At 43.0% G+C, this 24,470-nt stretch overlaps 1 protein-coding gene across 1 annotated transcript in view; it reads left to right on the plus strand.

Moving 5' to 3' along the window:
• The first annotated feature begins 5,214 nt into the window (after positions 1-5,214).
• Positions 5,215-24,470, plus strand: part of enpep (glutamyl aminopeptidase) — a 71,185-nt gene continuing 51,929 nt past the window's right edge. The window contains exon 1 of the mRNA XM_078542834.1: positions 5,215-5,973. Coding sequence (XP_078398960.1) covers positions 5,342-5,973 — 632 coding nt within the window. The 5' untranslated portion in view covers positions 5,215-5,341. The remainder of the gene's footprint in view (positions 5,974-24,470) is intronic.

A 24,470-nucleotide genomic window follows, 5' to 3' on the forward strand; every position in this document is an offset into this window, starting at 1 on the left:
AGCTACCATCTGAATCACAGTTACTTTCTGCTTCACACTTACCCACCATTTTGCATCTATTGGAAAGTTCCAGTATCTGTAAATCCAGTCTCTTCTGGTCGTGTCACCATGCTCTGAACTATCTGACACCACCTCATAGTGACCATGTTATGGAGCATACAATCCAGAAACCGCTCATCCCCTGTGATTTTGCAGAGTGTGATCAATTCCTGGTGAGTCAAGAGACCTGGATATTCCATGGGAATTTAAGGTTACCTCATGGACAGAAATCTCCAGATTGTTTCCTGTGTCATTTTCTAGACCAGTCAAAGAGAGGACAATTATGAAGATTCTTGGAGCATTGCAACAAATCCTGGAGTAAGCAAAGCCTATAACAAAGGGGCAACCATCACTTAAATTAATACACCACCAATGTGCTTGGATATAAGGTTTAAAAAATAGCTGTTTGCAAAGTATTTAAACTAATGTGGTGGTCGGGAATCCAGGTTTGAGTCTAGAGACGGGGAATAAGATTAATAAAGACATTGGATTAGAAGTAGGAGGCTTAGATTAACTAAATTGTGAGAAAATATTATCAGAAGAGAAAGGCAAAGAAGAAGGTTTTGAGGTGGCAAGAGATAAAAACACTACTGTAAAAGAGGCAATCGATATCAAAAAAAAGTAAAAACAAGGAAAAGCAATAAGGGTCGAGATTTTAATAAAATGAGTGGTATGTCCATGCACAAAGCATTTAACACAAAAGTGGAGAGTTAGAAATATCAATAGCTATGATGGGACATTATACATATAACACAGGGTGTGTTCCCCAGCTGGGACCACCATCTTTGCGGTTTAAGACAGAAAATTTTAAATTTTGCATCTTGGAATGTTAGGGCATTCATGAATAATCTCAGAAGCGACCATTTGGAAATAAGAACTGCAATCATGTCGCGTGAACTAATAAGCCTCCAAGTTGACATCACCACTCTCAGTGAGGCCTGTCTTTCTGGAGAGGGCAGCTGAAAGAACAAGTGAGGGATACTCCTTCAACTGGAAAAAGGCTGACAGTGACCCTCATGTGCACAGAGTTGACTTTTCCATCCAGAATAGGATCTTGGATAAACTGCAAGAAATCCCCAATTGTGTATATGGAAGTCTCATGGCACTTCACCTACAGCTCAGTTGTAATAAATATGCAACCATCATCAGCACTTAGGTCCTGAACCTTGACTCTGCTGAAGATATTAAGGAAAAGTTCTATTCTGACTTTGACGAAGTCCTCACTGCCATCTCAAATGAAGAAGCAAGCATCCTTCTGGAGGACTTTAACGCCAGGGTTGGCCATGATACCCGGAGAGGAAACATTGGGAAAAATGGAATGGGAAAAGCCAAACCAAATGGTGTCCCCCTGCTGACAAAGTGTGCTCAGCATGTTTTCATTACAAACACCCTTCTACACCAGAAGGACAAAAACGAAACTACATGGAGAGATCCTAGTTCAAAGCACTGATACCTCCTGGATTATGTCAGTGTTTGAGTCAAAGATCTAAGTGATGTCTGTATCACTCGATCCATGCAGGGGACTGATGCCTGCTGGGCAGATCATAGACTTGTTCAATCAGTAATGAACATCCACCAAGACATTGCAAAAACCAAAAGTTTGAAGAAGATCAATGTCTTGCCCTAAAGCAACCCAACTGAAGAGAGGAATTCCAACTGCAGCTTATGACCAATCTGGAAAATCTTCACAGATTCAACTCAATTTCAGAACACTGGGATCAAATAAAGTCAGCTGTACTACACTCCTGTGTCCAAGTCATTGGGCTTGAGCATCAGTGTCACCAGGAATAGTTTGAGGAAAGCAATGCTGAAATATGTGACCTCTTGGATCAAAAATGAGCAGCCTTCATTGCCTGGCAGAATAACCCAAGGTCGCAAGTCAAGAAGGCAGCATCCCAACAGCTTAAAAACTGACACTCAAAGATAATTCCAGAAGATAAAGTACAAGTGGTGGGAAGTGAAATCCAGCGAGATTCAACAAGGTGCTGACCATCATGACATGCAAAGCCTTTCTTAAGCCACCAGGGCCATCTTAAGACCGAGGTCAAATGGGCAAAATTCCTTTCGCTGACAGAATGACATCTCTCTTCTTAAGGGTGACAATGCCATCCATCACCATTGGAAAGAACATTTCAACAGCTAGGTGATTTTAACTATCCCAAGACATACTGGAATCATGATCAGAGTGAAGTATGTCTTTTAGAATGCATGCAGGTCTCTGGCTCAATAAGGAAAGAAGCATTGCATGAATTAGTTCTGGTAAATAACTAATATGGGAGTTGTGAAACAATGGAGACATAGTGACTACTGTTTTAGACAGGAGAGACAAGCAAACTGAACTTCTTTTCGTTCATCAACTGTCTGTAAGAAGAAGGCATTTTGAATTATTTTTGAAGTATGCTGTGGCGTGTTTTCCCAAACCCTCAGTTTGTGTGATCCATTTACTCATCACTCTCAGCAAACTCGTATGATGATGAACTTAGAAGGTTAGTTTATTTGCATTCAAAAGCCAGGAGAGGAGTGTTGACAACGGCCCTTTCTACCACACACACACACAAAGTTGGTACACAGAGAAAGGGTCAGTTCTGTAGGCAATGGTAGAAAATCTTCCAGCAGAGATAGGCTTCAAGGAGCAGGCTGTTGTTCAGCCTGGAGTTCTGCTTCTTGGTGGTTCACCGGTTGTATGTTAAACAGCAGACTGAGGATTTCTCAGTTCTCAAAGGAATATAGAGATTTCAAAGTGGTCATTTGAATCTTGTGACTTTCTTTGTCCACAATGATTTCAAAAATGATATTTAACCAATGCCTGGAACCGACTTTGATTTCAGGGCTGATAATGTGCAAGCCATTAGCTTTTGAAAGAGTTACCATCCATATTGAGATTCTTGTGTTGGGAAGCCATTGTCTAGGCAGACCCTCTGACTTCACTAAAGAAGTAAGCTTATCAAGATGCAAGTGACGTCCATTGGCCCCCCAATAGTTCCCTTTTGAAATGGATCCAGGTGTGAGATGAGTCTATTAATAGCTTTGCATGCATAATGAGTTTCGATCTGCAAGTTCCCTAGTTTTGTGATTATAATTCCCTTGCAATTGGGTGTGAGTCCATGATGGTGAGAGGAGGATTCTTTCATTCTTTGTGTTAGTCATGTGACTTGTAGCAGTCATCATTTTTGGTTCAGCAGAAAGCCCATTTTAAAAATAGCAAAAAGGATAAAGTTTTGATAAATACAGTTTTGGACTTATTTTCATGCCACATTGACACAACGCTAAACATAGTTAACTCCAACATTAGAAGATAATGAAGGTAATAAGGACATGATGCTTGAATGGAAAAAGGCAAAGTTCAGTGAGATAACATGGCCCAAAATAACTAAGCAGAAAAGTTAGGAAATGCATCCATGGATTGCCTCAGGGAAATCTTCAAAGCATGAGATAGATAATGTACAAAATAAGCCAGAAAGATAACGCACCAATGAATCAAACTGCCCTGCATAAATAGTGATTTAAACTAAATTGCAACTCGAAAGGGAGGTAAATGATAAAGTTACAGCTAATTATGCCAAAGAAAATCACAAGCAGTTGTATAAAGAGAGATAGAAGGAAACAAGAATAAGTCCAACAGATAATTTGAAATAGTTTTTTTTAAGTACGTAAAGAGTAAAAGGATACTTCAAGAAAGTATTGTGCCACTCAGGGACAAAGGAGGCTCTAAAGATGATGATGGTATGGTAGAGATATTAAATATTTTGCACTGATTCTTCTAAATGATAGCAGAAGTGAGAATTTGATTGTACTAAAACAGGATAGAGATTAATATTAGAGGCAACTGGAGAAAGGGAATGGTTCTAAAAAAATGATCAGAGCTGGAAAATGAGTCACAAGGCAATGATGGAATGAAATAAAAGCAAAAAACTGTGGATGCCGGAAATCCAAAATGAAAACAAAAATAAAAATACCTAGAAAAACTCAGCAGGTATGACAGCATCTGCGGAGAGGAATACAGTTAACGTTTCGAGTCCATATGACTCAACAGAACTAAGGAAAAATAGAAGCGAGGTGAAATATAAGCTGGTTTAAGGGGGCGGGGTGGGACAAGTAGAACAAGGCAAAAGAGAGAGGCGGAAATCCTGTCAGAGAGAAGATTAATACTTCTTCAAGGTAGGCATTCCTTGAGGAGAAGTGGCAGTCAATTAAAAACCCAGGGCAGAGAGTTCTGGCCACAAGGGTTCAATCCTCCTTAAAAATGCAAAGCACATCAAAGCACTCGTACGTAGCCAATGTAGCAGTTTTCTTTATATTTGAGATGTCAAAGTAGTGGTATATTGTTGGAGAACTTTAAACTAAACATTTTAATTTTGAATGATTCTATCCAGATTTCAGTACAAGCATTGGTATCACCTCTTCCTGGTTGTCTTTCATCAGTGCCAGGCTGCTGATTTCTTGGAAATCAGAAATGTTTCTTATGTTTGACATCAGTGCAGTCTAAATACTATGTGCTATGGATATGAGATATATTAGGAGAACTGGGCATTAATCAATATCCCGTTTGGTTTAATTTAATATATTTGATACTGAGGAATCAAACAAACCCAATCAAACAGTAAAAATGTTCAGTTATTGCTAAAGTATCCATTTCTGCTTCAAGATTTTAGAACAACAAATGCCAAATTCAGATTAAGGTGATATCTTAAAAGATGTCATTTAAATCCTTCTTGGATACAAGATCCACTGGCTAGCTTGGTTTGATGTGCTGATGTTCTCAGTTTCAGTCCAGCTCCGTTAAATATCTAATAAAAGACACATTGCTATATTCAGAAACCAATGAATCATGAGCAAAAACAACAAAAATAAAACCAGACTTTAAGTGAATGTTATTTTAACTTCCCTTTATTTACTGCGGTAGAATTTGGGTTAAGGTCATAAACAGAAACGATAAAAAGAAACTATTAGCTGATGTCCTGACAATTCAGAATCCAAGGCGAAAGCAATATTTGTGTTAGAGTGAATAGTCATAAAATCTGCAATTTGCATACCTGAAACCCAATCTTCAAACTGTTTCGTCGTTCACTTTTGTTTTTTGGGGGGAGGAGTTGTTCATATGTTATTTGCGCTTTGATAGCTTCCCATTGCTCATTAACATCCTGCAGATTTATATTTAACTAGGGTGGGATATCCTGAGGCCAGACAGGGTGCGCTGGACGCAGTTACATCAACGGAAGGAACTTCTACCGTCTTCTCCTCTCGCCAAATTACTTTTTTTTTTGAGGCGTGCGCCCGGTGAAAGAAGCACCAAATATAAAGCATGGACTGCGAGGAGAGGCCGCGGAGGAAAAGATGCATGAGTGGTAAAAACGCGGCTATCATCCTGGCCGCGGTGGTGGTCGCCGTGGGTCTGGCAGTGGGGCTGGGAGTAGGTCTCAGCAGCAGAACTGAAGTCTGCGAGGCGGGGGGCGGCGCGACCACTGCCAGCCTGGGCCCCCCGGCGCCCTCCACGCCGGCTCCGGGCCCCTGCCCTCCCAGCGGGGACTCGCAGGGGCCGTGGAATAACTTTCGCCTCCCCGACTACATCAACCCGATTCACTACGACCTGGAGCTGAAGCCCGACATGGACGGCGGGCTCTACACGGGTAAGAACATTATCCAGATCGGCATCAGCAAACCCACCAAGTACCTGTGGCTGCACAGCAAGGCGACCAGACTGACCGCGCAGCCCGTCCTTGAGCACGCGGTGACCCCGTCCGACCTCCGCCCGCTGCAGCTGCGCCGCTGCTTCGAGTACAAGACTCAGGAATACCTGGTGTTCGAAACGGTCGAAGAACTGGCCCCCACCGCCGGCAGCCAAAGTTACCGTCTCACCTTGGAGTTTGAGGGCAGCCTCCTCGGCTCGCTGATCGGCTTTTACAAAACCACTTATGTGGAAAATGGAGTCACGAAGTAAGTCTCCCCCCGCCCCCCTCTCTCTGTTTAATGTAATGTTTCTCTCGCTTATTTCTACAGCAGTTAAGATTTGGAAAGACCTTCCCGCGATGCACAGGTAGATCGTGCGATGAAGTTCGATGAGCTTCGCCATGGGCTGCGGTGGCTGAAAGTGCTATTTTGTGGCGTGGTTGGTTGATGCCGCACCCTCTCCTCTGTGCGAATAGGGAGGAGAGCGGCACGGTCAGTCTGTCTACATACTAACATGACTAACATTACACACTATATAGTAATATAGGGCATTTAACGCCGAGAGAGCTGCACCCGGCTTCACACGGAGAATGACATGAAACGCGGGAACTGCTTTGGAGGAAGGTCGTGCGAAGATGCTGAGTTGATGTGCAAGTGGGACGCCTCAAACGAATTGTCAGATTTATTTTCGTTTACTCGGTTTGCCTCATCAGCTAAACTCTTTTCTTGTCAAAATAACAGTGAGATCAATGGGGCTCGCCGTTATTTAAGTGATTGGTACGGCACCTTCAGAGGGGTCTGTTCGATGACAGTACTTAAAAGTTACGGTCTGAGTTGCGTTGCTCTGTTTTTAGCTTCTCAGGAACAGCGTTCCCCTGTCTGCCTCACCATTGAATGCTTTGCAGTTGCCGTAATTGCGCTGATCTGTATTAAACTCACCTTAGGTATTTAGCGCTAGCACATGACTCACTTTGCCATTCCCATCATACCTGCTGACCAACTTTGGTTCAATGAGGGCTGTAGGAAAACATGTCAGGGCAAAAGAGGCAGGAGCAGAAGTAGGCCATTAAGCCCATCGAGTCTGCTCAATGAGATCATGGCTGATCTGATAATCCTCAACTCCACTTTCCTGCCTTTTCCCCATAACCCTTGATTCCCTTACTGATTAAAAATCTATCTCCACCTTGAATATACTTAATGACCCAGCTTCTACAGCACTCTGCAGTAAAGAATCCCCAGATTACCTCCCTCTGAGAGAAGAAATTCCTCCTCATCTCTGTTTTAAATGGGTGACCCATTACTCTGAGATTATGCCCCCTGGTCCCAGACTCTCCCACAAGGGGAAACAACCTCTCAGCAGCTACCCTGTCAAGCCCCCAAAGAATCTTAGCTGTTTCAATAAAGTCGCCTCTCATTCTTCTAAACTCCAATGAGTACAGGCCCAACCTACTCAACCTCTCATCATGAGAAAATCCCTCAACACCCGGAATCAACCTAGTGAACCATCTCTGGACTGCCCCAGTGCTAGTATATCTCTCCTTAGGTAAGGGGACCAACCCTGTTCACAATATTCTAGGTGTTGTCTAACTAGTGCCTTGTATAGGTTTAGCAAGACTTCCCTATTTTGACACTCCATTCCCTTTGAAATAAATGCCAACATTCCATTTGCCTTCCCTATTACCTGCTGAACTTGTATGCTAGCTTTTTAGGATTCATGCACAAGGATTCCCAAATCCCTCTGTGCTTCAACCTTCTGCAGTCTTTCTCCATTTAAATAATATTCAGCTCCTCTACTCTTCCTGCCAAAGTGCATAACCTCACATTTTCCCACATTATATTCCATCTGCCACTTTTTTGCCCACTCACTTAACCTGTCTATATCCCTCTGTAGACTCCTGTCACCCTCACCACTTGCTTTCCCACCTAATTTTGTATCATCCGCAAACTTGGCCATAGTACATTCACTTCCCTCTTCTAAGTTATTCATATATATTGTAAATAATTGAGGCCCCAGTACTGATTCCTGTGGCACTCCACTAGTTACAGGTTGCCATCCTGAAAATGGCCTCCTTACCCCAACTCACTGGGCAGAATTTAGCCCTTGGCTGGAGGGCGGGCCCCACTGGCTCTGCAGTGGGCGGGCAGCTGAACCCTGCCGCCAAAACGGGGCCCTCCGCCATTTTGAGCTGGCCCGCCCAGCGGCTTGCCAGATAGGAAGCGCATAGCGTTCCTGTGCGGGGGTTGGAGGGAATCCCCATCTGTCAAAGTGCGCTCTCTCGCGCATGCGCGCGAAAGAGCACACTGCTCCCTGAGGCAAAGTCCTGTCTCAGGGAGATTCGTGAGAGGTAAGTAAACTCTAAAAATAGATAAATATTGAAACTATTAACATGTCCCCCTCATGAGATAATGACAGTGGATGAAGTTTCATGAAAAATCTGCAGCCCGCTGGGGCCTCTAGCCTGCCCGCCAACCTTACTTGGCCATTGACAGGTCGGTGGATGCACAGCTGATTTCGCTGTCCGCCCGCCTTCGTGAATATTTAAAGGGACCGGGATGACATCGGGGGTTCCTCCTGACGTCATCCCGTGTCATTTTCCCCTCGGTGAGTGGGCCCCGCCCCCAAATCACCGAGGGAAAAATCCTGGCCCCTGTCTTCTATTAATTAGCCAATCCTCTATCCATGCTAATATACTACCCCCAACACCATGGGCTCTTAACTTATTAAGTAGCCTTATGTGCGGTACCTTATCGAACGCGTTTTGGAAATCCAAATATATTACATCTACTGGTTCCACTTTATCTATACTGCTTGATAACTCCTCAACAATCTCTAATAAATTTGTCAGGCATGATTTCCCCTTAAGAAGCCATGCTGTCTCTGCTTGATTAGATTATGTATTTCTATATGCTGTGTTATTACATCCTTCATAATAGACTCTAACATTTTCCATTCCAATGACAGATGTTAAGCTAACTGGCCCATAGTTATCTGTTTTTTGTCTCCCTCCCTTTTTGAATAAAGGTGTGACATTGGCAGTTTTACAATCATAACATAAGAAATAGGAACAGGGGTAGACCATTCAGCCCCTTGAGCCTGCTCCACAATTCAATAAGATCATGGCTGACCTTGTGTTTTGATTTCCACATTCCCATCTAACCCCAATAACCTTTGATTCCCTTGCCTAACAAGAATCTGTCTAACTGCCTTAAAAATATTCAATGACCCCGACTCCACCACCTTCTAAGGCAGAGAATTCCAAAGTCGCACAACCCTCTGAAAGAAAAAAATTCCCCTCATCTCTGTCCTAAAAGGGTGACCCCTAATTTTAAAACAGTTCCCCCTAGTTCTGGACTCAACCGCAAGAGGAAACATCCTTTCAACGTCAACCTTGTCAAGGCCGTTCAGGATCTTGTATACTTCAATCAAATCACCCCTCACTCTTCTAAACTCCGGTGGAAACAAGCCCAGTCTGTCCAACCTGTGGGACTTTTCCAGAATCTTAGGATACTTGGAAGATTGCTACGAGTGCATCCTCTATTTCTGTAGCTACTTCCTTTAATATCCTAGGATGCAACCCATCAGGTCCAGGGGACTTATCGGCCTTTAGCTCCATTAGTTTCCCTAGTACTTTTTTTCTAGTGATAGTTATTGTATTTATTTCGTCCCCCTCTTTTGCCCCTTGATTATTTAGTGTTTTTGGAATGCTATTAGTGTCTTCTACCATGAAGACTGAAGCAAAGTACTTATTCAACTCCTCCGCCATTTCCTGGTTGCCCTTTATTATTTCCCCAGCTTCATTCTGTAAGGGGCCTATGTTCACTTTGGTTTCTCTCTTCCTTTTTATATTTTTAAAGAAGCTCTTATTGTTTGTTTTTATATTACTTGCTAGTTTACCCTCAAAGTTTATTTCCTCCCTTTTTATTATTTTTTGGTCATCATTTGTTGGCTTTTTAAACTTTCCCAATCCTCTGGCTTACCACTAACCTTTGCTACATTGTATGTCTTTTCTTTTAATTTGATACTCTCATTAACTTCCTTGGTTAACCATGGTTGGTTTATCCCCTACCTAGAATCCTTCTTCCTCATTGGGATATATCTTTGTTGTGAGTCATGAACTATTTTCTTAAATGTCTGCCATTGTTCATCATCCATTTTTTTCTGATAAAATCCTATCCCAATCCACTCCAGCCAACTCTGCCCTCATTCCTTTGTAATTACCCTTATTTAAGTTTAGCACAGTTGTTTCCAACCCAAGTTTCTCATTCTCAAACTGAATACTAAATTCTACATATTATGGTAACAGGGGTACCGAAAATGATGTGTCAACCTGATGATGTTACAACACAGGATTGTACAGCCGAAGCAGTGTGGACAGAGCTAAGCGATCCAACAAACAGTGGATCAGATCAAAGTTCTGCAGTCCTGCCACATTCAGTGATGAATGCTGGGTGGCAAGTAAACAGCTAATAGGAGCTGAAGATTCCATGAACATACTCATGCTCAGTGATGGTGGAGTGCAAGGGAGGAGGCTGAAGTGTTTGCATCTGTCTTTAGCCAGAAGTGCCAAGTGGATGATCCATCTCCTGGGGTCCCCACCATCACAGGTACAAGTCACAGCCAGTTTGATTCAGCCCGAGTGATACAAAGAAACAGCTGAGTACACTGGATACAGCTGTGAGGCCTGGCGACATCCTAGCTGTTGATTTGCTCCAGAATTAGCTATGCATCATGATCCCTGGGTTATGCCATTATTTAACTGTCAGTTCGGATTGTAGTGATTCATGGTGCGGTTATGAGGGGGACCCAACTATATTAAAACAAAGAGGGTACCTAGAAGAAAATACCTAAAGTTTGTAGTGATGGTGTAAAGTTAAAGCCTGCATAGAAAAGCTTGGATCAATTAAGGACATGGATTTGTAAAAGTAAGGGCATGTCAGATAAATTTTAATAGAATTCTTTGAGAAAAGGCAAAATATTGATTAGGGATTTGTGGAAATTGTGCATGTTGATCTTCAAAAGGCATCTGATAAGATGCTAGCTTGGAAGATAAAGGTCATGTGGTGTGAAGAGAAAGCCTGAGAAATCCGACCACATGCTGACCATCATGACAAACAAAGCTTTTTTGAAGCCACCAGGGCCGTCTGTAGACCGAGGCCAGTGCTCACAGGGTGATGTTTCTCTTCTTAAGGATGAAAATGCCATCCATCATGGCTGGAAATAACATTTTGAACAACTCTTCAACTGTGAATCTACAGTGAAAGCTCCAGGAATTTTCCCAGTACCCCATGGTAGAATCTATGGGTGAACCACCATCAGTGGGAGAGCTGCAACAAGCAGTCAAATGGATGAGAAGCAACAAAGCCTGTGCCCCCCCCTCCAACTGCCTCTGTCCCCAATGGTATTACAGCCAAGCTCTTCAAATCTGGTGGACATTTGCTCATATCGAGACTCCATTCACTCATCCTACAGATTTGGGAAAGAACGATTCCCAAGCCCCCTCCAGGAATGCAGCAATTGTTATAATCTCCAAAAATGAAGATAAATCATGCTGTGGAAACTATCAGAGTATTTCCCCTTGTTCATAGCAGAGAAGGTGCTGACATACATTCTCCTGTATCGCCTACTTTCTGTGGCTGAGGAAATCCTCCTAAAGACACAGTGTGACTATAGACCTTCCAGAGGAACCACCAAAATGGTCTTTGTTGCCAGACAAATCCAAGAAAAATGTCAAACGCAACTAGCAACTCTTCATTGCATCCATCGACCTGAGCAAAGCACTTGACTCAGTAAATTGCGAGGCTTTGTGGATTGTGCTTCAGAGTTTTGGATATCCAAGAAAACTCTTCTGCTTTAGTTGTGTTGGCATCACAGACTAATATCTGTATTTTGCCAACACTTATAGGGGTAACGCTAGCTGAACCAGGCATGGCCTGCTGAAATGGTAGTCCTGATAGCGAAAACTTTTAAATGGAAATAATCTAATGATGAGTTTTGAAGATTTGAAGTGATGGGCTGGGACAAATTTTTTGGCAACTTGTTCCATTGTAGGATTGTCCTTGGGGAGAAAGATTGTTGATATACTGTCTCGGACACAAATGGTCTTTGTAGTTTGTGTGGATGGCTATGTCGCATTTTGTCATTGCCAGAGGGCACCAGGTACTTGTTACTGTCAATTTCTACCAGTCCATCCCATGTTTTTTAGCACATAGTCAATCTATTTTTCTCCCTCCTTTGTTGTCGTGATTCCTATTCCAAATATTTGATCAAGGATGTGACACTGGTGTATTTCCCATACTGATTCATGCAGATAAAGGCAAAATACTGTGGATGCTGGAAATCTGAAACAAAAACAAAAAATGCTGGAAAAATTCAGCAGGTCTGACAGCATCTGTGGAGAGAAAGAAAGAGTTAACGTTTCGAGTCCATATGACTCTTCTGCAGAGCTGATTCATGCAGAGTTGTGCAGCACATCTTTAGATCGCTTTAATCTTATTTATATTTATATCTCTCACCACATAAAGATCCCACACACAACTTGCATACTCCAGGATTGGATGAACAAGTGTTTGGTAACTCGGATATTTTTGTTGAAATACAAAAGGTTGCTTCTCAGAAATCCAAGGCTGTGTTTGCTTTGGATGTTATCTGCTGTACGTAGAATCCCCATTGACGATTGTTTTTCAGATGAACGCCTAGGAATGACTGTGTATCCATCTGTTGGAGAATTTGATTACAAAACTTAAAGCTATTTGTTGGTGGATCCTTTGATTTGGTAATGCACATGACATAGCACTTTTTGGCATTGAATGCCATCTCCCATTGGTCCTACCATTTTTGCAATTCCAATAAGTCATTTTGTAGTGAATTGTTACAATCTGGAGTTTTCCCTGATGTGTAAACCATGCAACCATCTTCAAATAGTCACACCCTTTAATTTACTTGTTGGGAAGGCCAGTTATGTATGTCAAGAACAGGAGAGGTCCCAACGCAGTTCCCTGGGGCAGTCCAGAGAGGATATCTCCAGGAGAGGGTGATTCCCCAACAAATCACTCTATCTTCTGTTGGTAAGGAAGTGCTGGATCCAACTGATTTCATAACAGTGGAGTTTGGATAAGAGCATTTCATGAAGAACTTTGTCAAAGGGCTTTGAGAAAACTAGTATTGCCATGTGAGTAGTTTAACCTCATTCAAGACTTGAAGGTAGGGCATAAACAGTCTGGAGAAGTTGTGTTTCGGTACATCTTTTTTGACTGAAAACCATGCTGATTATCTACCAGGATATTGTGAGCTTCAAAGTGCTTTATGACATGGGAATGAACAACATGTTCAAGTAATTCACCAGTGATGCTGGTGAGAGATACCAGCATGTAGTTTTCTGGCTGACTTTTATCCCTTTTTTTGAATATGCCACAGATGTTAGTTTGTCTCCACTGATTTGGTATCCAGTGTCGATTGGCTCTTTAACCTCAGCGCCTCCGTGCCAAAACTAAATTGGCTATCATAGATATACATGATCTACAGTTGCAGACTACAGTGTCATTGCGCAGTCTGTGCCAGATTTGCAAGCCAATCTTGATCTCTTCAGCTCTGCATGCAAGAGACTCGGCCTGTCCTTGAACTTTGCCATATGTTGAAGGAGAGATCCTGGAATATTTTGAGCACTTCCGAAACCTTAGCAGCCGCCTCTCACAAAAGGCCAACATTGGCGTGGAGATCCAACATTGGAGCAGTTGCGCCAGCTCAGTCTTCTACAAACTGTGGCAGCAAATGTTTGACCACAAAGATCCCCACAAGTCAACAAAAGTGCTAGTATACAGAGCAGGTGTCATCGCCACACTCCTGTACTTCAGTGAGACCTGAACTGTGTATCAGGAACACATAAGAGTGGTGGAGAAATTCCACCAGCAACGCCTCGGCCATATCCTCCAGATTCAGTGGGAGGACTGCTGAACAAACACTAGTGCACTCAAAGCCAGCTGCACAAGCATTCAGGTGAAAAATCAACTTTAGTGAACTGGACACTGTGTCTGGATGGTCAAAAAGCATCTCCCTGGCCAGGTCCAGTTTTCTTAATTCTCAAATGGCCAACGTTCCGAGGGAGGACAAAGAAAATGCTTAAAGTCATTCTGAAGTTCTCCTTGAAGGGCAGCAGCTTTGGCATTAATGACTGGGTGAGCTTGCTGCCAATCGTTCAAAATGGTGAAAACTTGACCAGCAATTTGCATCATGCTTTGAGTTACAAAGTCTTAATGATGAGGCACAGAGTCAGCAGAAAAGGAAGCAAATCCTGCACTCCAGATCCCACTACCTTGTGGGACATCCTGCCTCATGTGCCCAAATATCTGTGGGTTGAGAATCTGCCTGTTCTTTCACATGAAGACCCTTGGCAGAAACTCGCAATCCTGATTAGTTGCATCGTCAAAATTAAGGGACAGCCAACAACTTAGGAGGTTGCTGATAAAATTAAGGCATGTGGCATTATTATTGTGCCAGCATGGATAGAAAGCTGATTATAGGACAGAAATCAGAGAGGCCTTGGTATCAATTCCCACCTCCCAACCAAGACAAGTGGGAGGAGGTCAGTGAGGGGGAGGGGCGAGGGGGTGTGATATAGGGTTAAACTTTAAAAGACTCTACCTGACCATGCATGCCATCATTTTTATGGTGGTGAGTATGCATGTGTCCCATCTTGGAGAACTGAGAAACTGCATTTTAAATTATACTCTCACATTTCTGTTGGCAGCCTGATTTTAACAGTTCTGAATGAGTTTTTCAAGGCTCAAAAAAACCGACAGTGAAAACGAGATGGGGATTGCTTCAGATGGTAAGTGCTTTTTTATGGCACTTCTTGTGGGCCAGGTGCTGCAGCAGTACTCCCCATCCCCTCCAAAGCCCATGCTGTGCATACTGCCACACACCAACACCACCATCACCTCCAACCACCCCCCCCCCCACCACCACCACCACCACTCCCATCCTGCCAAAGCCGCCATCGAATTGCCAAGGACTGTCTCCAAAGCTCCTGGTTTACAGCCTTCTGCTGTTGGTTTTCCTGCCTAACAGGTTTCCTTGCCAGGAATCCAAACAGCCTATCGGTTTGCCTGGATGGCTGCTGGGTGGGAAATGGAAGGAAAAATAATGAGATTATGCCATTAAATTTAGTAGAAACTGCTTCCCTAGCCTCGCTGGGTTTGTCTCCTGAACTTCCCTTTAAATATTGGGGCCAGAGTGGTGGTCAGTGTGAATGGTTTTCAGACTACAGGGATGTAACCAGTGGGGTTTCCCCCAGGGACCAGTATTGAGGCTTTTGCTATTCTCAATATATGTGATCCAGACTTGGATGTAGGGGCACAACAGTGATAATTCCAGAAGACACAATTAACTCTGAAGAGGGCTGTAAGAATCTTTCTGACTTCAGTAAGATAGAAGATAGCTATCAGACGAAACCTAATTGAAATGAATGTTATGTGATGTAATTTGATCAGAAGAATGAGGGGGCATATAAACTAAATAATAAAATGGTAAATGGCATAGAGAAGAAAGAAGAGAGACTGCGTGATTAAGATCCGTAAAAGAAGAAGTGGAAAGGTAGGCTGATGGAACTTTTTAAAAATATGGGATTATACGTCTTTTGAATAGGGTTTATAGAGTACAGTAGGAAAAACCTTGAAGGTAAATTTGTACAAAATATTAGTTAAGCTACAATTAGAATATTTGAGTTAAATTTCACTTTGGCAGGGGCACAAAATGGAAGATAGCAGATTGGTTGCTGATTTTACATCTTGCCTGATCTACTTAATGCCTCTTGAGTTATAGTCAGAGATTGATAGATTTTAGAAAACAGATGACCATTCCATGGAAGAACATATCATGGACTTTAACAGATTCTATTGTCAATTTTTTAAACAATTTTTGGATCCATGGATCAGGACCAACAGTTAAGTTTACTGGATTGTGCTAAGGTGTTTCATATGGACAAGCTACTGGCGTTCAGTTCTCTGAGAATGAGACCCTGATGGATCTGATGTCTGCTGCCTTGAAAAATATTCTGGAGAAAGTATTTTCCTTCAGCCTCCATAGAACAAATCGAACATTCTGTGATGACAGAAAGACTAGAAGACACGGTGATTGCCAGATTTTGGAATGGTTCAGATACTAGCAGGAGTCAATGCAATGGAAGGATTAAAGATAGGCACAATGAGGATATAACTATCATATTTGGCAGGAGACAGAATTTGAATAGCAGTAACATTTGAATGAATCCCAGGAATTCCAAAGGAACTGTTAATAGGTGCTTCAGGTGTGACATGAAGTATCATAATGCAGTGAGCTGACTAAAGTTGAGAGACAGGGTCGTCAAAATAACACTTGAATGATAATTCTGAGGAAGGGGATGAGGATAATGATGCATTTGAACAAATTATACTGGTCATCAGGAGCTTTAGGCCTGTGGTGAATGTGTTAGTCATGGACTTTTTTAACTGCACAGTAGTAAATAGTGCATGCTTTTTAACAATATGTGGAACAGATTGGTTAAGATGTTATCTTGATACATTAAGTGGTGTGGGTTAGTGTAAGAGTGAAAGACCTAACTCTAGAACCTTCCAGAGCAGGAGGACTATTACACAGAACAAAATTCAATTTGGGATTTCACCCGTAGATTACTCAATGGGGACTATCTCTTCCAACCATCTGAAGTGAATTATTTGCATGAATCACCCATGTTAGGGCAGTTTCCCACTCCTGGTTTGGCTGATCATTTAATTGGTCCCCACGTGATTCCTTTCACAAAATTCATTGCTGAAAAAACTTGCAGCTGCGATATGACCATGACGTTCCTGTTTTCACGCATTTCATGCAAATAAGTAAGATAACAGTACTACTTCTTTTAGCTTCAGCAATGACAACACATTAAGGAGACTAAAGAGTTTTAATTCTATATAAAATGGCTTACTCCAGCTATTTTACAAGTACTGATGTAGCCTCTAGTGAAATATCTATGCTGTTGAGTAAACCTATTATGAAAAAGGCATAGATAAAGCAATTATTTTTGGAAAGTCAGTGGGTCTGCAGTTTACCCAGTCAGGACATTATTGTATCCAGCTAACAAAATCTGATGTTTCTCAGAACGTTAGAAAAGTGTTAATGGTATCAGGTGATAAGAATCAGAGGAAAAACAAAATGTCTTAAAGATACATAGACAGCTTTCTCACTCTACTTGTCAAAGGTTAAAAATCCTGCTAAACGATGCAGGTGTGGTAGATGAAGAGTATAGTAAGCTAATGGGAATTAGTGAGAAGTGTAAAATCTGTGAGAAGTATTAGTGTGCCACCATACCCTATTGTAAGCCTTCCAATGGCATGTGACTTTAATGAGGTAGTTGCCATAGATAGACAAAGACAGAAATATTTTTATTCTGCATTTTGTATGAATGGCAACCAGATTTATTGTGGGATTTTCCAGCCCTGCCCAACACTGGGATCATCCAGTCCCGCCAAAAGTCAATGGACTTTTGCTGGGCCGCCGAATATCCTGCGGCGGGTCCCGCAATGATGGCGGGAAAATCCCAGCCTTAGTCTTTCTGTAATAATACTTGGTAAGGACAAAAGGGTTATTATAGGCAAAATTATGGAGAAATTAGCAGGGGCCAGACATGGGGTACCAGCTAGTTTTATGACTGATAATGGAGGAGAATTTGATAATGAGTTCAGAGATGTGTAAAAGATGAATATCATAGTCATGAATATTGCAGCTGAAAGTCCTTTCACCAATGAACTTTGTGAAAGGAATCATGAGGGGAATCAATGAAATGTTGTCTAAATGCTGATCAACCAAACTAGAATTGGACAACTGCTTGGACATGGGTGATTCATGCAAAGAATTCACTTCAGAGGTTGGAAGGGATAGTCCCCTATTGATTGATCTACATGTAAAATCCCAAATTGCATTCTGTGCTGTGCAATAGTCCTCCTACTCTAGAAGGTACGACAGTTTTTTTTTTCCTGTAATTGCTTTATGGGAACTGGTTAATTGTATTTTGCATGGAGGGTACTAAGTAGGAATTCACTTGTGCCTCAGTGAATAAGCATAGACTGAAACTGGTGGTTGTTGTGTTAAGAAACAAATTCTTGCCATGTGTAACTGTAAATAAATGCTTAATTATGCATAATAATTGGCTCCAGTTCTATCCTTCACCAACTGGCATTCTGTAACATATAACAGTAGTGATATTGAATAAGTCAAAAATAAAGAGAATGCACGTGGCTCGTTAGCAGTCTTCAAAGTAGGAAAATTGCACAGTCCAGATGGGATACATCCTAGGTTACTGAAAAAAAGATGAAGTGTGGTAATCACAGAAGCTCCAGCCATGATCTACAAACTTTCCCTGGATATGATGGGGTAGTGCCAGAGGGCTGGAGGAATTTCAAATGTTACATTCCTGTTTTTATAAAAAGAGGAGGGGAATAAATCTGGCAACCACCATTCTGTCAGCCAACATTGGTGATGGGGAAACTTCAGAGACAATAATCTGGGATAAAATTAATTGGATTTTGGAAAAGGTTGAGCTAATAAGTGATGGCAACACAAATTAGTGAAGGGAAAATTGTGTTGGACTAACCTGATTTATTTCTGTGAAGTAATGGAGAATGTTATTGAGGGAATTAAGTTGATGCTGTATATGAGTTGCAGAAACATTTTACAAAGTTCCACATAATACACTTGTTGGCAAAGTTAAAACCTCTGGGATTAAAAGGATAGTAAGGATGCAATCTTAGCTCAGGGATCAGAAGTGGAGTAAAGGTGAAAGATTGTTTTTCAGACTTGAGGGGAGTATGCAAGGTGTTCCCTGAAGGTTGGTACTAGGACTACTGCTCTTTACCTTTTTTATTCCTTAGTGGGATGTTGGCATTGCAAGTCTAGCATTTATTGCCTATCCCATATAGCCATTGAGCAAGTGGTGGCGACATGCAGTACATGTACTGCAGCCACATGAGAACACCACCTCCTCTTAAGTTGTAAACCATTCTGACTTGGAAATATACCAACAGCCCTTTATTGCCACAGTCCTTTGCTATCAGCACTGTAGGAAAGCCTTCACCACATGCACTGCAGTGATTCCAGAAGTCAGCTCAACACCAGCTTCTCAAGGGCAATTGGGGATTGTAATTAAATACTCGATTTGCCAGAGACGGCCACATCCTGTGCTTGAGTTAGCTTAATGGAGGTGAGACTCAAAGCTCCGCAATATACCTGAATACTGACATAATTTGTTTGCCAACAAATGTTATGCTTGGATCTGGAGCTCTGTATTTGTTAGAAAGAGAACAGACAACTTGTTCAGTTCTGTCCTTTTGTGATGTTAGTAATGAACAATGTTCATGAAAACAGCAGAAGCAACTGAACAATTTTTTTTAACCAAATTGATCAGATACAATAATGTTTTTTTATTCAGTGAGGAGCTCACTTGCAAGGGAGCATTTATTGCCTATCTCTAATTGCCTACATCTATTATGTTATTTTTTAAAAAGTAACTGTAAAACATTTGTGTTTTGCTTTGCTAAATTCCATACAATGGGAGTGACTGGATTGTGGTTTTAAAAATTTGAAGTTTTGCACCGGGATCCGGTTTAAGTTTTTTTTGACAGAAGTTGTCCACGTACCAATTTGACAGATCTCCATGTTAAAAACAGGTGAGATATTTCTATTGGATAATTATTAACATCCCAATCATGGCAACCTTGATAAAAAATACTAAAAGTTTTTGACGGATAATAACCAAAATTCATTGACCTCGCAAGATTTAAATTTAAAGATATTTACAGAACAGTGACAGCTCATGAGAGCTTTGCTGAGATCACTTCCATGAGTCTCATCACTTAACCATGAAAACTGTGACAACAAGCAGATAGATTGTCTCCTGCTCTATCCTTCACCAATGGTAGTATTATTGAATAGGTCAAAAATAAAGAGGATGCACTTGGCAGGTTAGAAGTCCCCAAAGTTGAAAAGCCATGCGGTCTGGACGGGATACATCCGAAGCTACTGACACTACGGGCGGGATTTTCTGGCCCCAACGCCAGGATCATCCGGTCCCACCGAAAGTCAATGGACTTTTGGCTGGGCCGCCAAATCTCCCGCAATGGGTCCCACCACGACAGGGCCAGAAAATCCCGGCCCATGTTTCTGTTTTTACATGGAAATCTCTCAAATTGATATGTAGACAACTTCTATCAAAAAACTCAAACCTGATCCCAGTGCAAAACGTGAAATTTGTAAAACCACATTCCAGTCATTCCCATCGTTTGGAATATCAAATAGCAAAACATAAATGTTTCACAGTTATTTTTTAAAATAACATAATAGATGTAGGCAATTTGATATAGGCAAGAAATGTTGCCTTGCCAGTGATGTCCTTATCCTGTGAATCAACAAAAAATAATTAGCACATTTTTTTTTTTTTGCTTCTGTTGTTTTCATGAACATTGAAATGCAGATGCATAGCTCGCAAAATTTTAAAAGGTGAACATCATTAATTTAGTGAGAGTTACCGAATGAATAGAGTTAGTTCACGGGCATGATCATGCAGAAGGGAATACTTTTAATGTGACTGGCTGGAATTTTACCAGCCACACGAAAGTGGTATTGGAACTTCAGGCTTTTCCTAGAAGTTGGCTGCCAGCGGCAATTGCTACCTACCTGGCAGTCGCAGTAAGCCAATTAAGATACTTAATAGGGAAATATTCCAATATTTCAAGAGGATCAAATACTCTGGCAATTCAGTGGAATTTTCCCAATGGCACATGGGCCTAAATTTCATGCTACCAGCTGGCAGGGGGAGAGTGAAATTGAAGGAACTCCCTCTGGGTTCCCGCCCACTCCAACCTTGCAATGATTTTACGCTGGGGCGGACAAGACCTCAGATGGGACCTTGCCCCAATTAAGGCCCTTAAGTGGTCAATTATTGCCCACTTAAGAGTCGTTTCCCACCCAGGCTCAATTTTTAGGCTGGCGGGGGGATTTACCTGGTTGGGGGAAGCCCGATTAAAGAATGGGCTTAGAATTTGGGCGGGGCAGGGTGGGTGGGGGGGCGGGGGGGGGGGGTGGGGGGGGTGCACCTCCATCAGAAGCCCCCTCCTGATTACAGGCACACACACCCCTTTAAGGTCCAGTGGCCGCTGGAGCTCCCGGCACCCCTTCCCCACCACACCACTTCCCCATGACACCCCAGTCACCCCCTTTCTGCCCCCTTAAGCCTTCTCTACTCTTGCCCACCCTGGGACCCCTTAAACTTACTTTGTCCTCCGGCCCGGGGCTTGGGCTCAGGCACCTTCATGCATTTCCTCTTCAGTCCAGTGCAGCTCCTGTCACTGCAGAGACTGGAGAGCTGCTGGCCAGTCTAAAGTGGGACTGACTCCCAAGTGACAGACAGAAGTCCCGCCGACAACCAATTGACGCCATTCAAGCACGAAATGGCTGCAGGGCACTCAGATCCCTGCCTCTTCAGATGGCGGGAAGGGAGACCCTGCTAAAAAATCCAGACCACCGTCTCCTCACTGTGCCAGGAGCCTGGCAATACATGGGGGTGACTTCACAGCGGGGGGTAAAACTGTCAACATGTGATCTTTCAGATTCAAGTAAAAATGGGCAGAAAGGTTGTAATCAGCACGTCTGAAGGAATTTGGAGTTGTTCCCTCGCGCTCTGATCTTCAAGGTGGCTCTAGCCCCTATTCAAAGGATTCTTTTTGAACCATGAGCACCCCTGTCTCGTGGCATTCTCTCGCTCTCTGTCTGCTTGAACAATCCTCACCTTCCCCAGTGGTTTTGAATGGCGATGGAGGAGGCACCTGGTAATTGGCTGCCTCCCATAAGATCTCAGTGCAGGGCGCATATCTGACATGAGTAGGATCGGGACATGCAAGTGGTCCTACCTCCTGAAAAATTTTAAAGTGGAGAAAATTCTGGCCTGTATCTCCCAGCTCAGACTATACATAAACAAAACTGTCACTTGTATAAAATATTTGTAAATGAGAGACTGAGACTTGCAACTGCAGTAGTTTCTTCAGAAATTCAGTTCAGAATATCTCCTGGCTATATTGGAGATGACTCTGTTTCTAGTGGATTCTTGGTGACCTGGTTGGCTCTTTCACTGCCTGAAACAGTATCAGTGGCCAGAATATTGCCGTTGGCATGCGGGGGCAAGCCCAACATGCCGACGCGTAAAATGACGCGAGATGACGGGCGTGCGTCCTGATGTCATCACGCGTCAATTTGATCTTTCGTTCAGCGGGTGCGCACCAGAGGCGGCTGCGTGCCCGCCGAACTGTCAACAGCCTATTAAGGCCATTAAAAAAGTAATTAAGCTTATTAACAACACTGCCCGTCCAACATTAAGGTTGGCGGGCAGGCAAAGAGCCCGCGCAGCTTTCGCATTTTTCAGGAAACCTCATCCATGGGCGGGATGAGGTTTCCTGAAGGTTTAATAAAATAATTTAATAAATTTTGCTACACTCTCAAACATGTCCCAGCTCATACTGTCACATGAGGGGATATGTTTAAATAGTTTTTTACTTTATTTATAATAAAAAATTTTTATCAACTTAATCTCCCTGAGGCAGCACTTGCGAAAGAGTGCAGGCCCTGACTCTCCCTCCCCCCACTGCCTGCGCAGGTAGCGCTGAGCGCTACCAGCCACACGTTACATTGGTTGGGCCTTAATTGGCCCGCCCACATAAAATGGCGGTGCGCAGCCGATCGTGGGCGGCGATTGGCTCCGCCCCCGCCTGCTCCTGCCCAGCCTGCCCAACGTAGGTAAGATTCAGCCCAATGACACTGTTCCTATTTAGAAACTGAAGGAGTGCTTCATGAGACTCCCCGAGACTCCCTATCGGCTGACGTCACCTAGGTAACAAGGGAGCGGTGACAAACGGCAGCAGCCGTTTGTTATACTTGCGATTTCTCCAGAGATTTTTTACAGGGTTTTGCACTGGAACCTGCCGTAAATGAGTGAACCAAAACTCTCAGTGCCCTCTTCAGAGCATTTGCAAACAGGACAAGAAACTGAATCTCCTTAACCAATCAGATTGAAGAATCATTAATGAGCTGGTCAGAGACTGAGGCTGGAAGTGTAAATTGGAAAATTTTTGAAATAAAGAGAAGGAAAGATGAATTAGATTAAGAGACAAAGCAAAAAATCAATGGGCAGAATTTTTCATTCTGCGGGCAAGCCCACACCCGACCCAAATGGGCATAAAATCGCGCAAGATTACGTAGGGCGAGCGTCCCGACGTCATCGCGCACTTGCGCGATATTTCGCTTCGCGGCCGTGCACGGCAATTAGGAGAGCACCCACTGACAATTAAGCCCATTAACGGCACAATTTAAACAATTTTTCGTGGCCCGCCCAACTTTACAGTTGGCAGACAGACCAATCACCCAGGCGGCCTTTAAAATTTTGACAAAGCCTCATCCAGGGGCGGGATGAAATCTCCATTAGAAAATAAAATGAAAAGAAATATCTGGGGACAGCATTTTTTATGAGGTGTGCCTTCAGGTGCTTGATTGTGCCGCATAGACATTTTTTGCAGAGTTTTGGTGCTTTTATTATTGGAGGTCTGCAGCTCCCTGAGGCAGCTGTCTGCCTTCAGAGAGTTCAAGTGGAAGTGCTCACCTGCGCCTATGGTGACGATCTATGATGGTGACGCCCTCTTTCCATCCTCACCCCGGCAGCGCTGAACTTTTCAGCTCGCATTTCACACTATCTAACCGTTAATTGGCCAGCCAGCATGAAACCACGGTTAGGGGCCAACCGCAGTCGGGAGCCGATTTCCCAACCGTTCCTGGGCCCGCCAATCGCGCACGCCCAATGAGCGCAAAATTCAGGCCAATATATTTTTGTTTTAAACCTACAACAATGAATACGATATGAAAGATTGAGACCCTATATTTGTAAAAGTTAATTTTCAGTGCCAAAGAATTTCTTTGATAGTAATTAAGATTATTATGCTGTTAAAAGGGTACTTACACTGAACAGACAATCCCTAATATTTTCTGCTGAGTTCAGCCTGTATCTGAGTTAGTTACAGCAACTTGGGGTAGAATTTTCCCCCCCCATTGGGGGGGGGTTGTGCAGGGGAGGGCGTGGACCCGATCGGGGCACCCGTGCCGCTATTTTACGTGTGCAGGCTAATTAAGGCCTGCCCAGTGTGACGTGCAGCCGGAAGTGCTGTGCACTCCCTGTGGGGGCGGGTGGGTGCTGTTCCCTGAGTTGGGAATGCACCCTTTTGCGCGTGCACGCGAAAGAGTGCAGAGAATTTTAACAGTTCAATAAAGTGTTGAAAAATTTTTTATGACATGTCCCGTCATGTGAAACTGTCACATGAGCTGGGACATGTGCATTAATTTCAATAAAAATTTTTGAGAAAATTTAAAAACCTTCATGAAATCTCATCCCACTCGTGAATGAGGTTCCATCAAAAATGTGAAGGCTGCCTGGGCTCTTTGCCTGTCCTTTTCGCCTGCCTGCCAATCTTAAGGTTGGACGGGCAACTCTGTTAATTATTTTAATTGTTAGTTAAATGGCCTTAATAGGTCTTTGACAGTTCGGAAAGTGCGCAGCCGAGTCGGCTGTGTGCCCGCCGAACTGAAAATCTAAATGATGCGCGGTGACATCGGGACGCGTCATTTTATGCCTCGGCAAGCGGGCCCTGCCCCCGCTCGCCGAGCCAAAGATTCTCCCCATGTGTTCAGTGTATTTCAATGGTGA

Source organism: Cetorhinus maximus, chromosome 1 (genome assembly GCF_964194155.1).
Source record: "Cetorhinus maximus chromosome 1, sCetMax3.hap1.1, whole genome shotgun sequence".
NCBI lineage: Eukaryota > Metazoa > Chordata > Chondrichthyes > Lamniformes > Cetorhinidae > Cetorhinus > Cetorhinus maximus.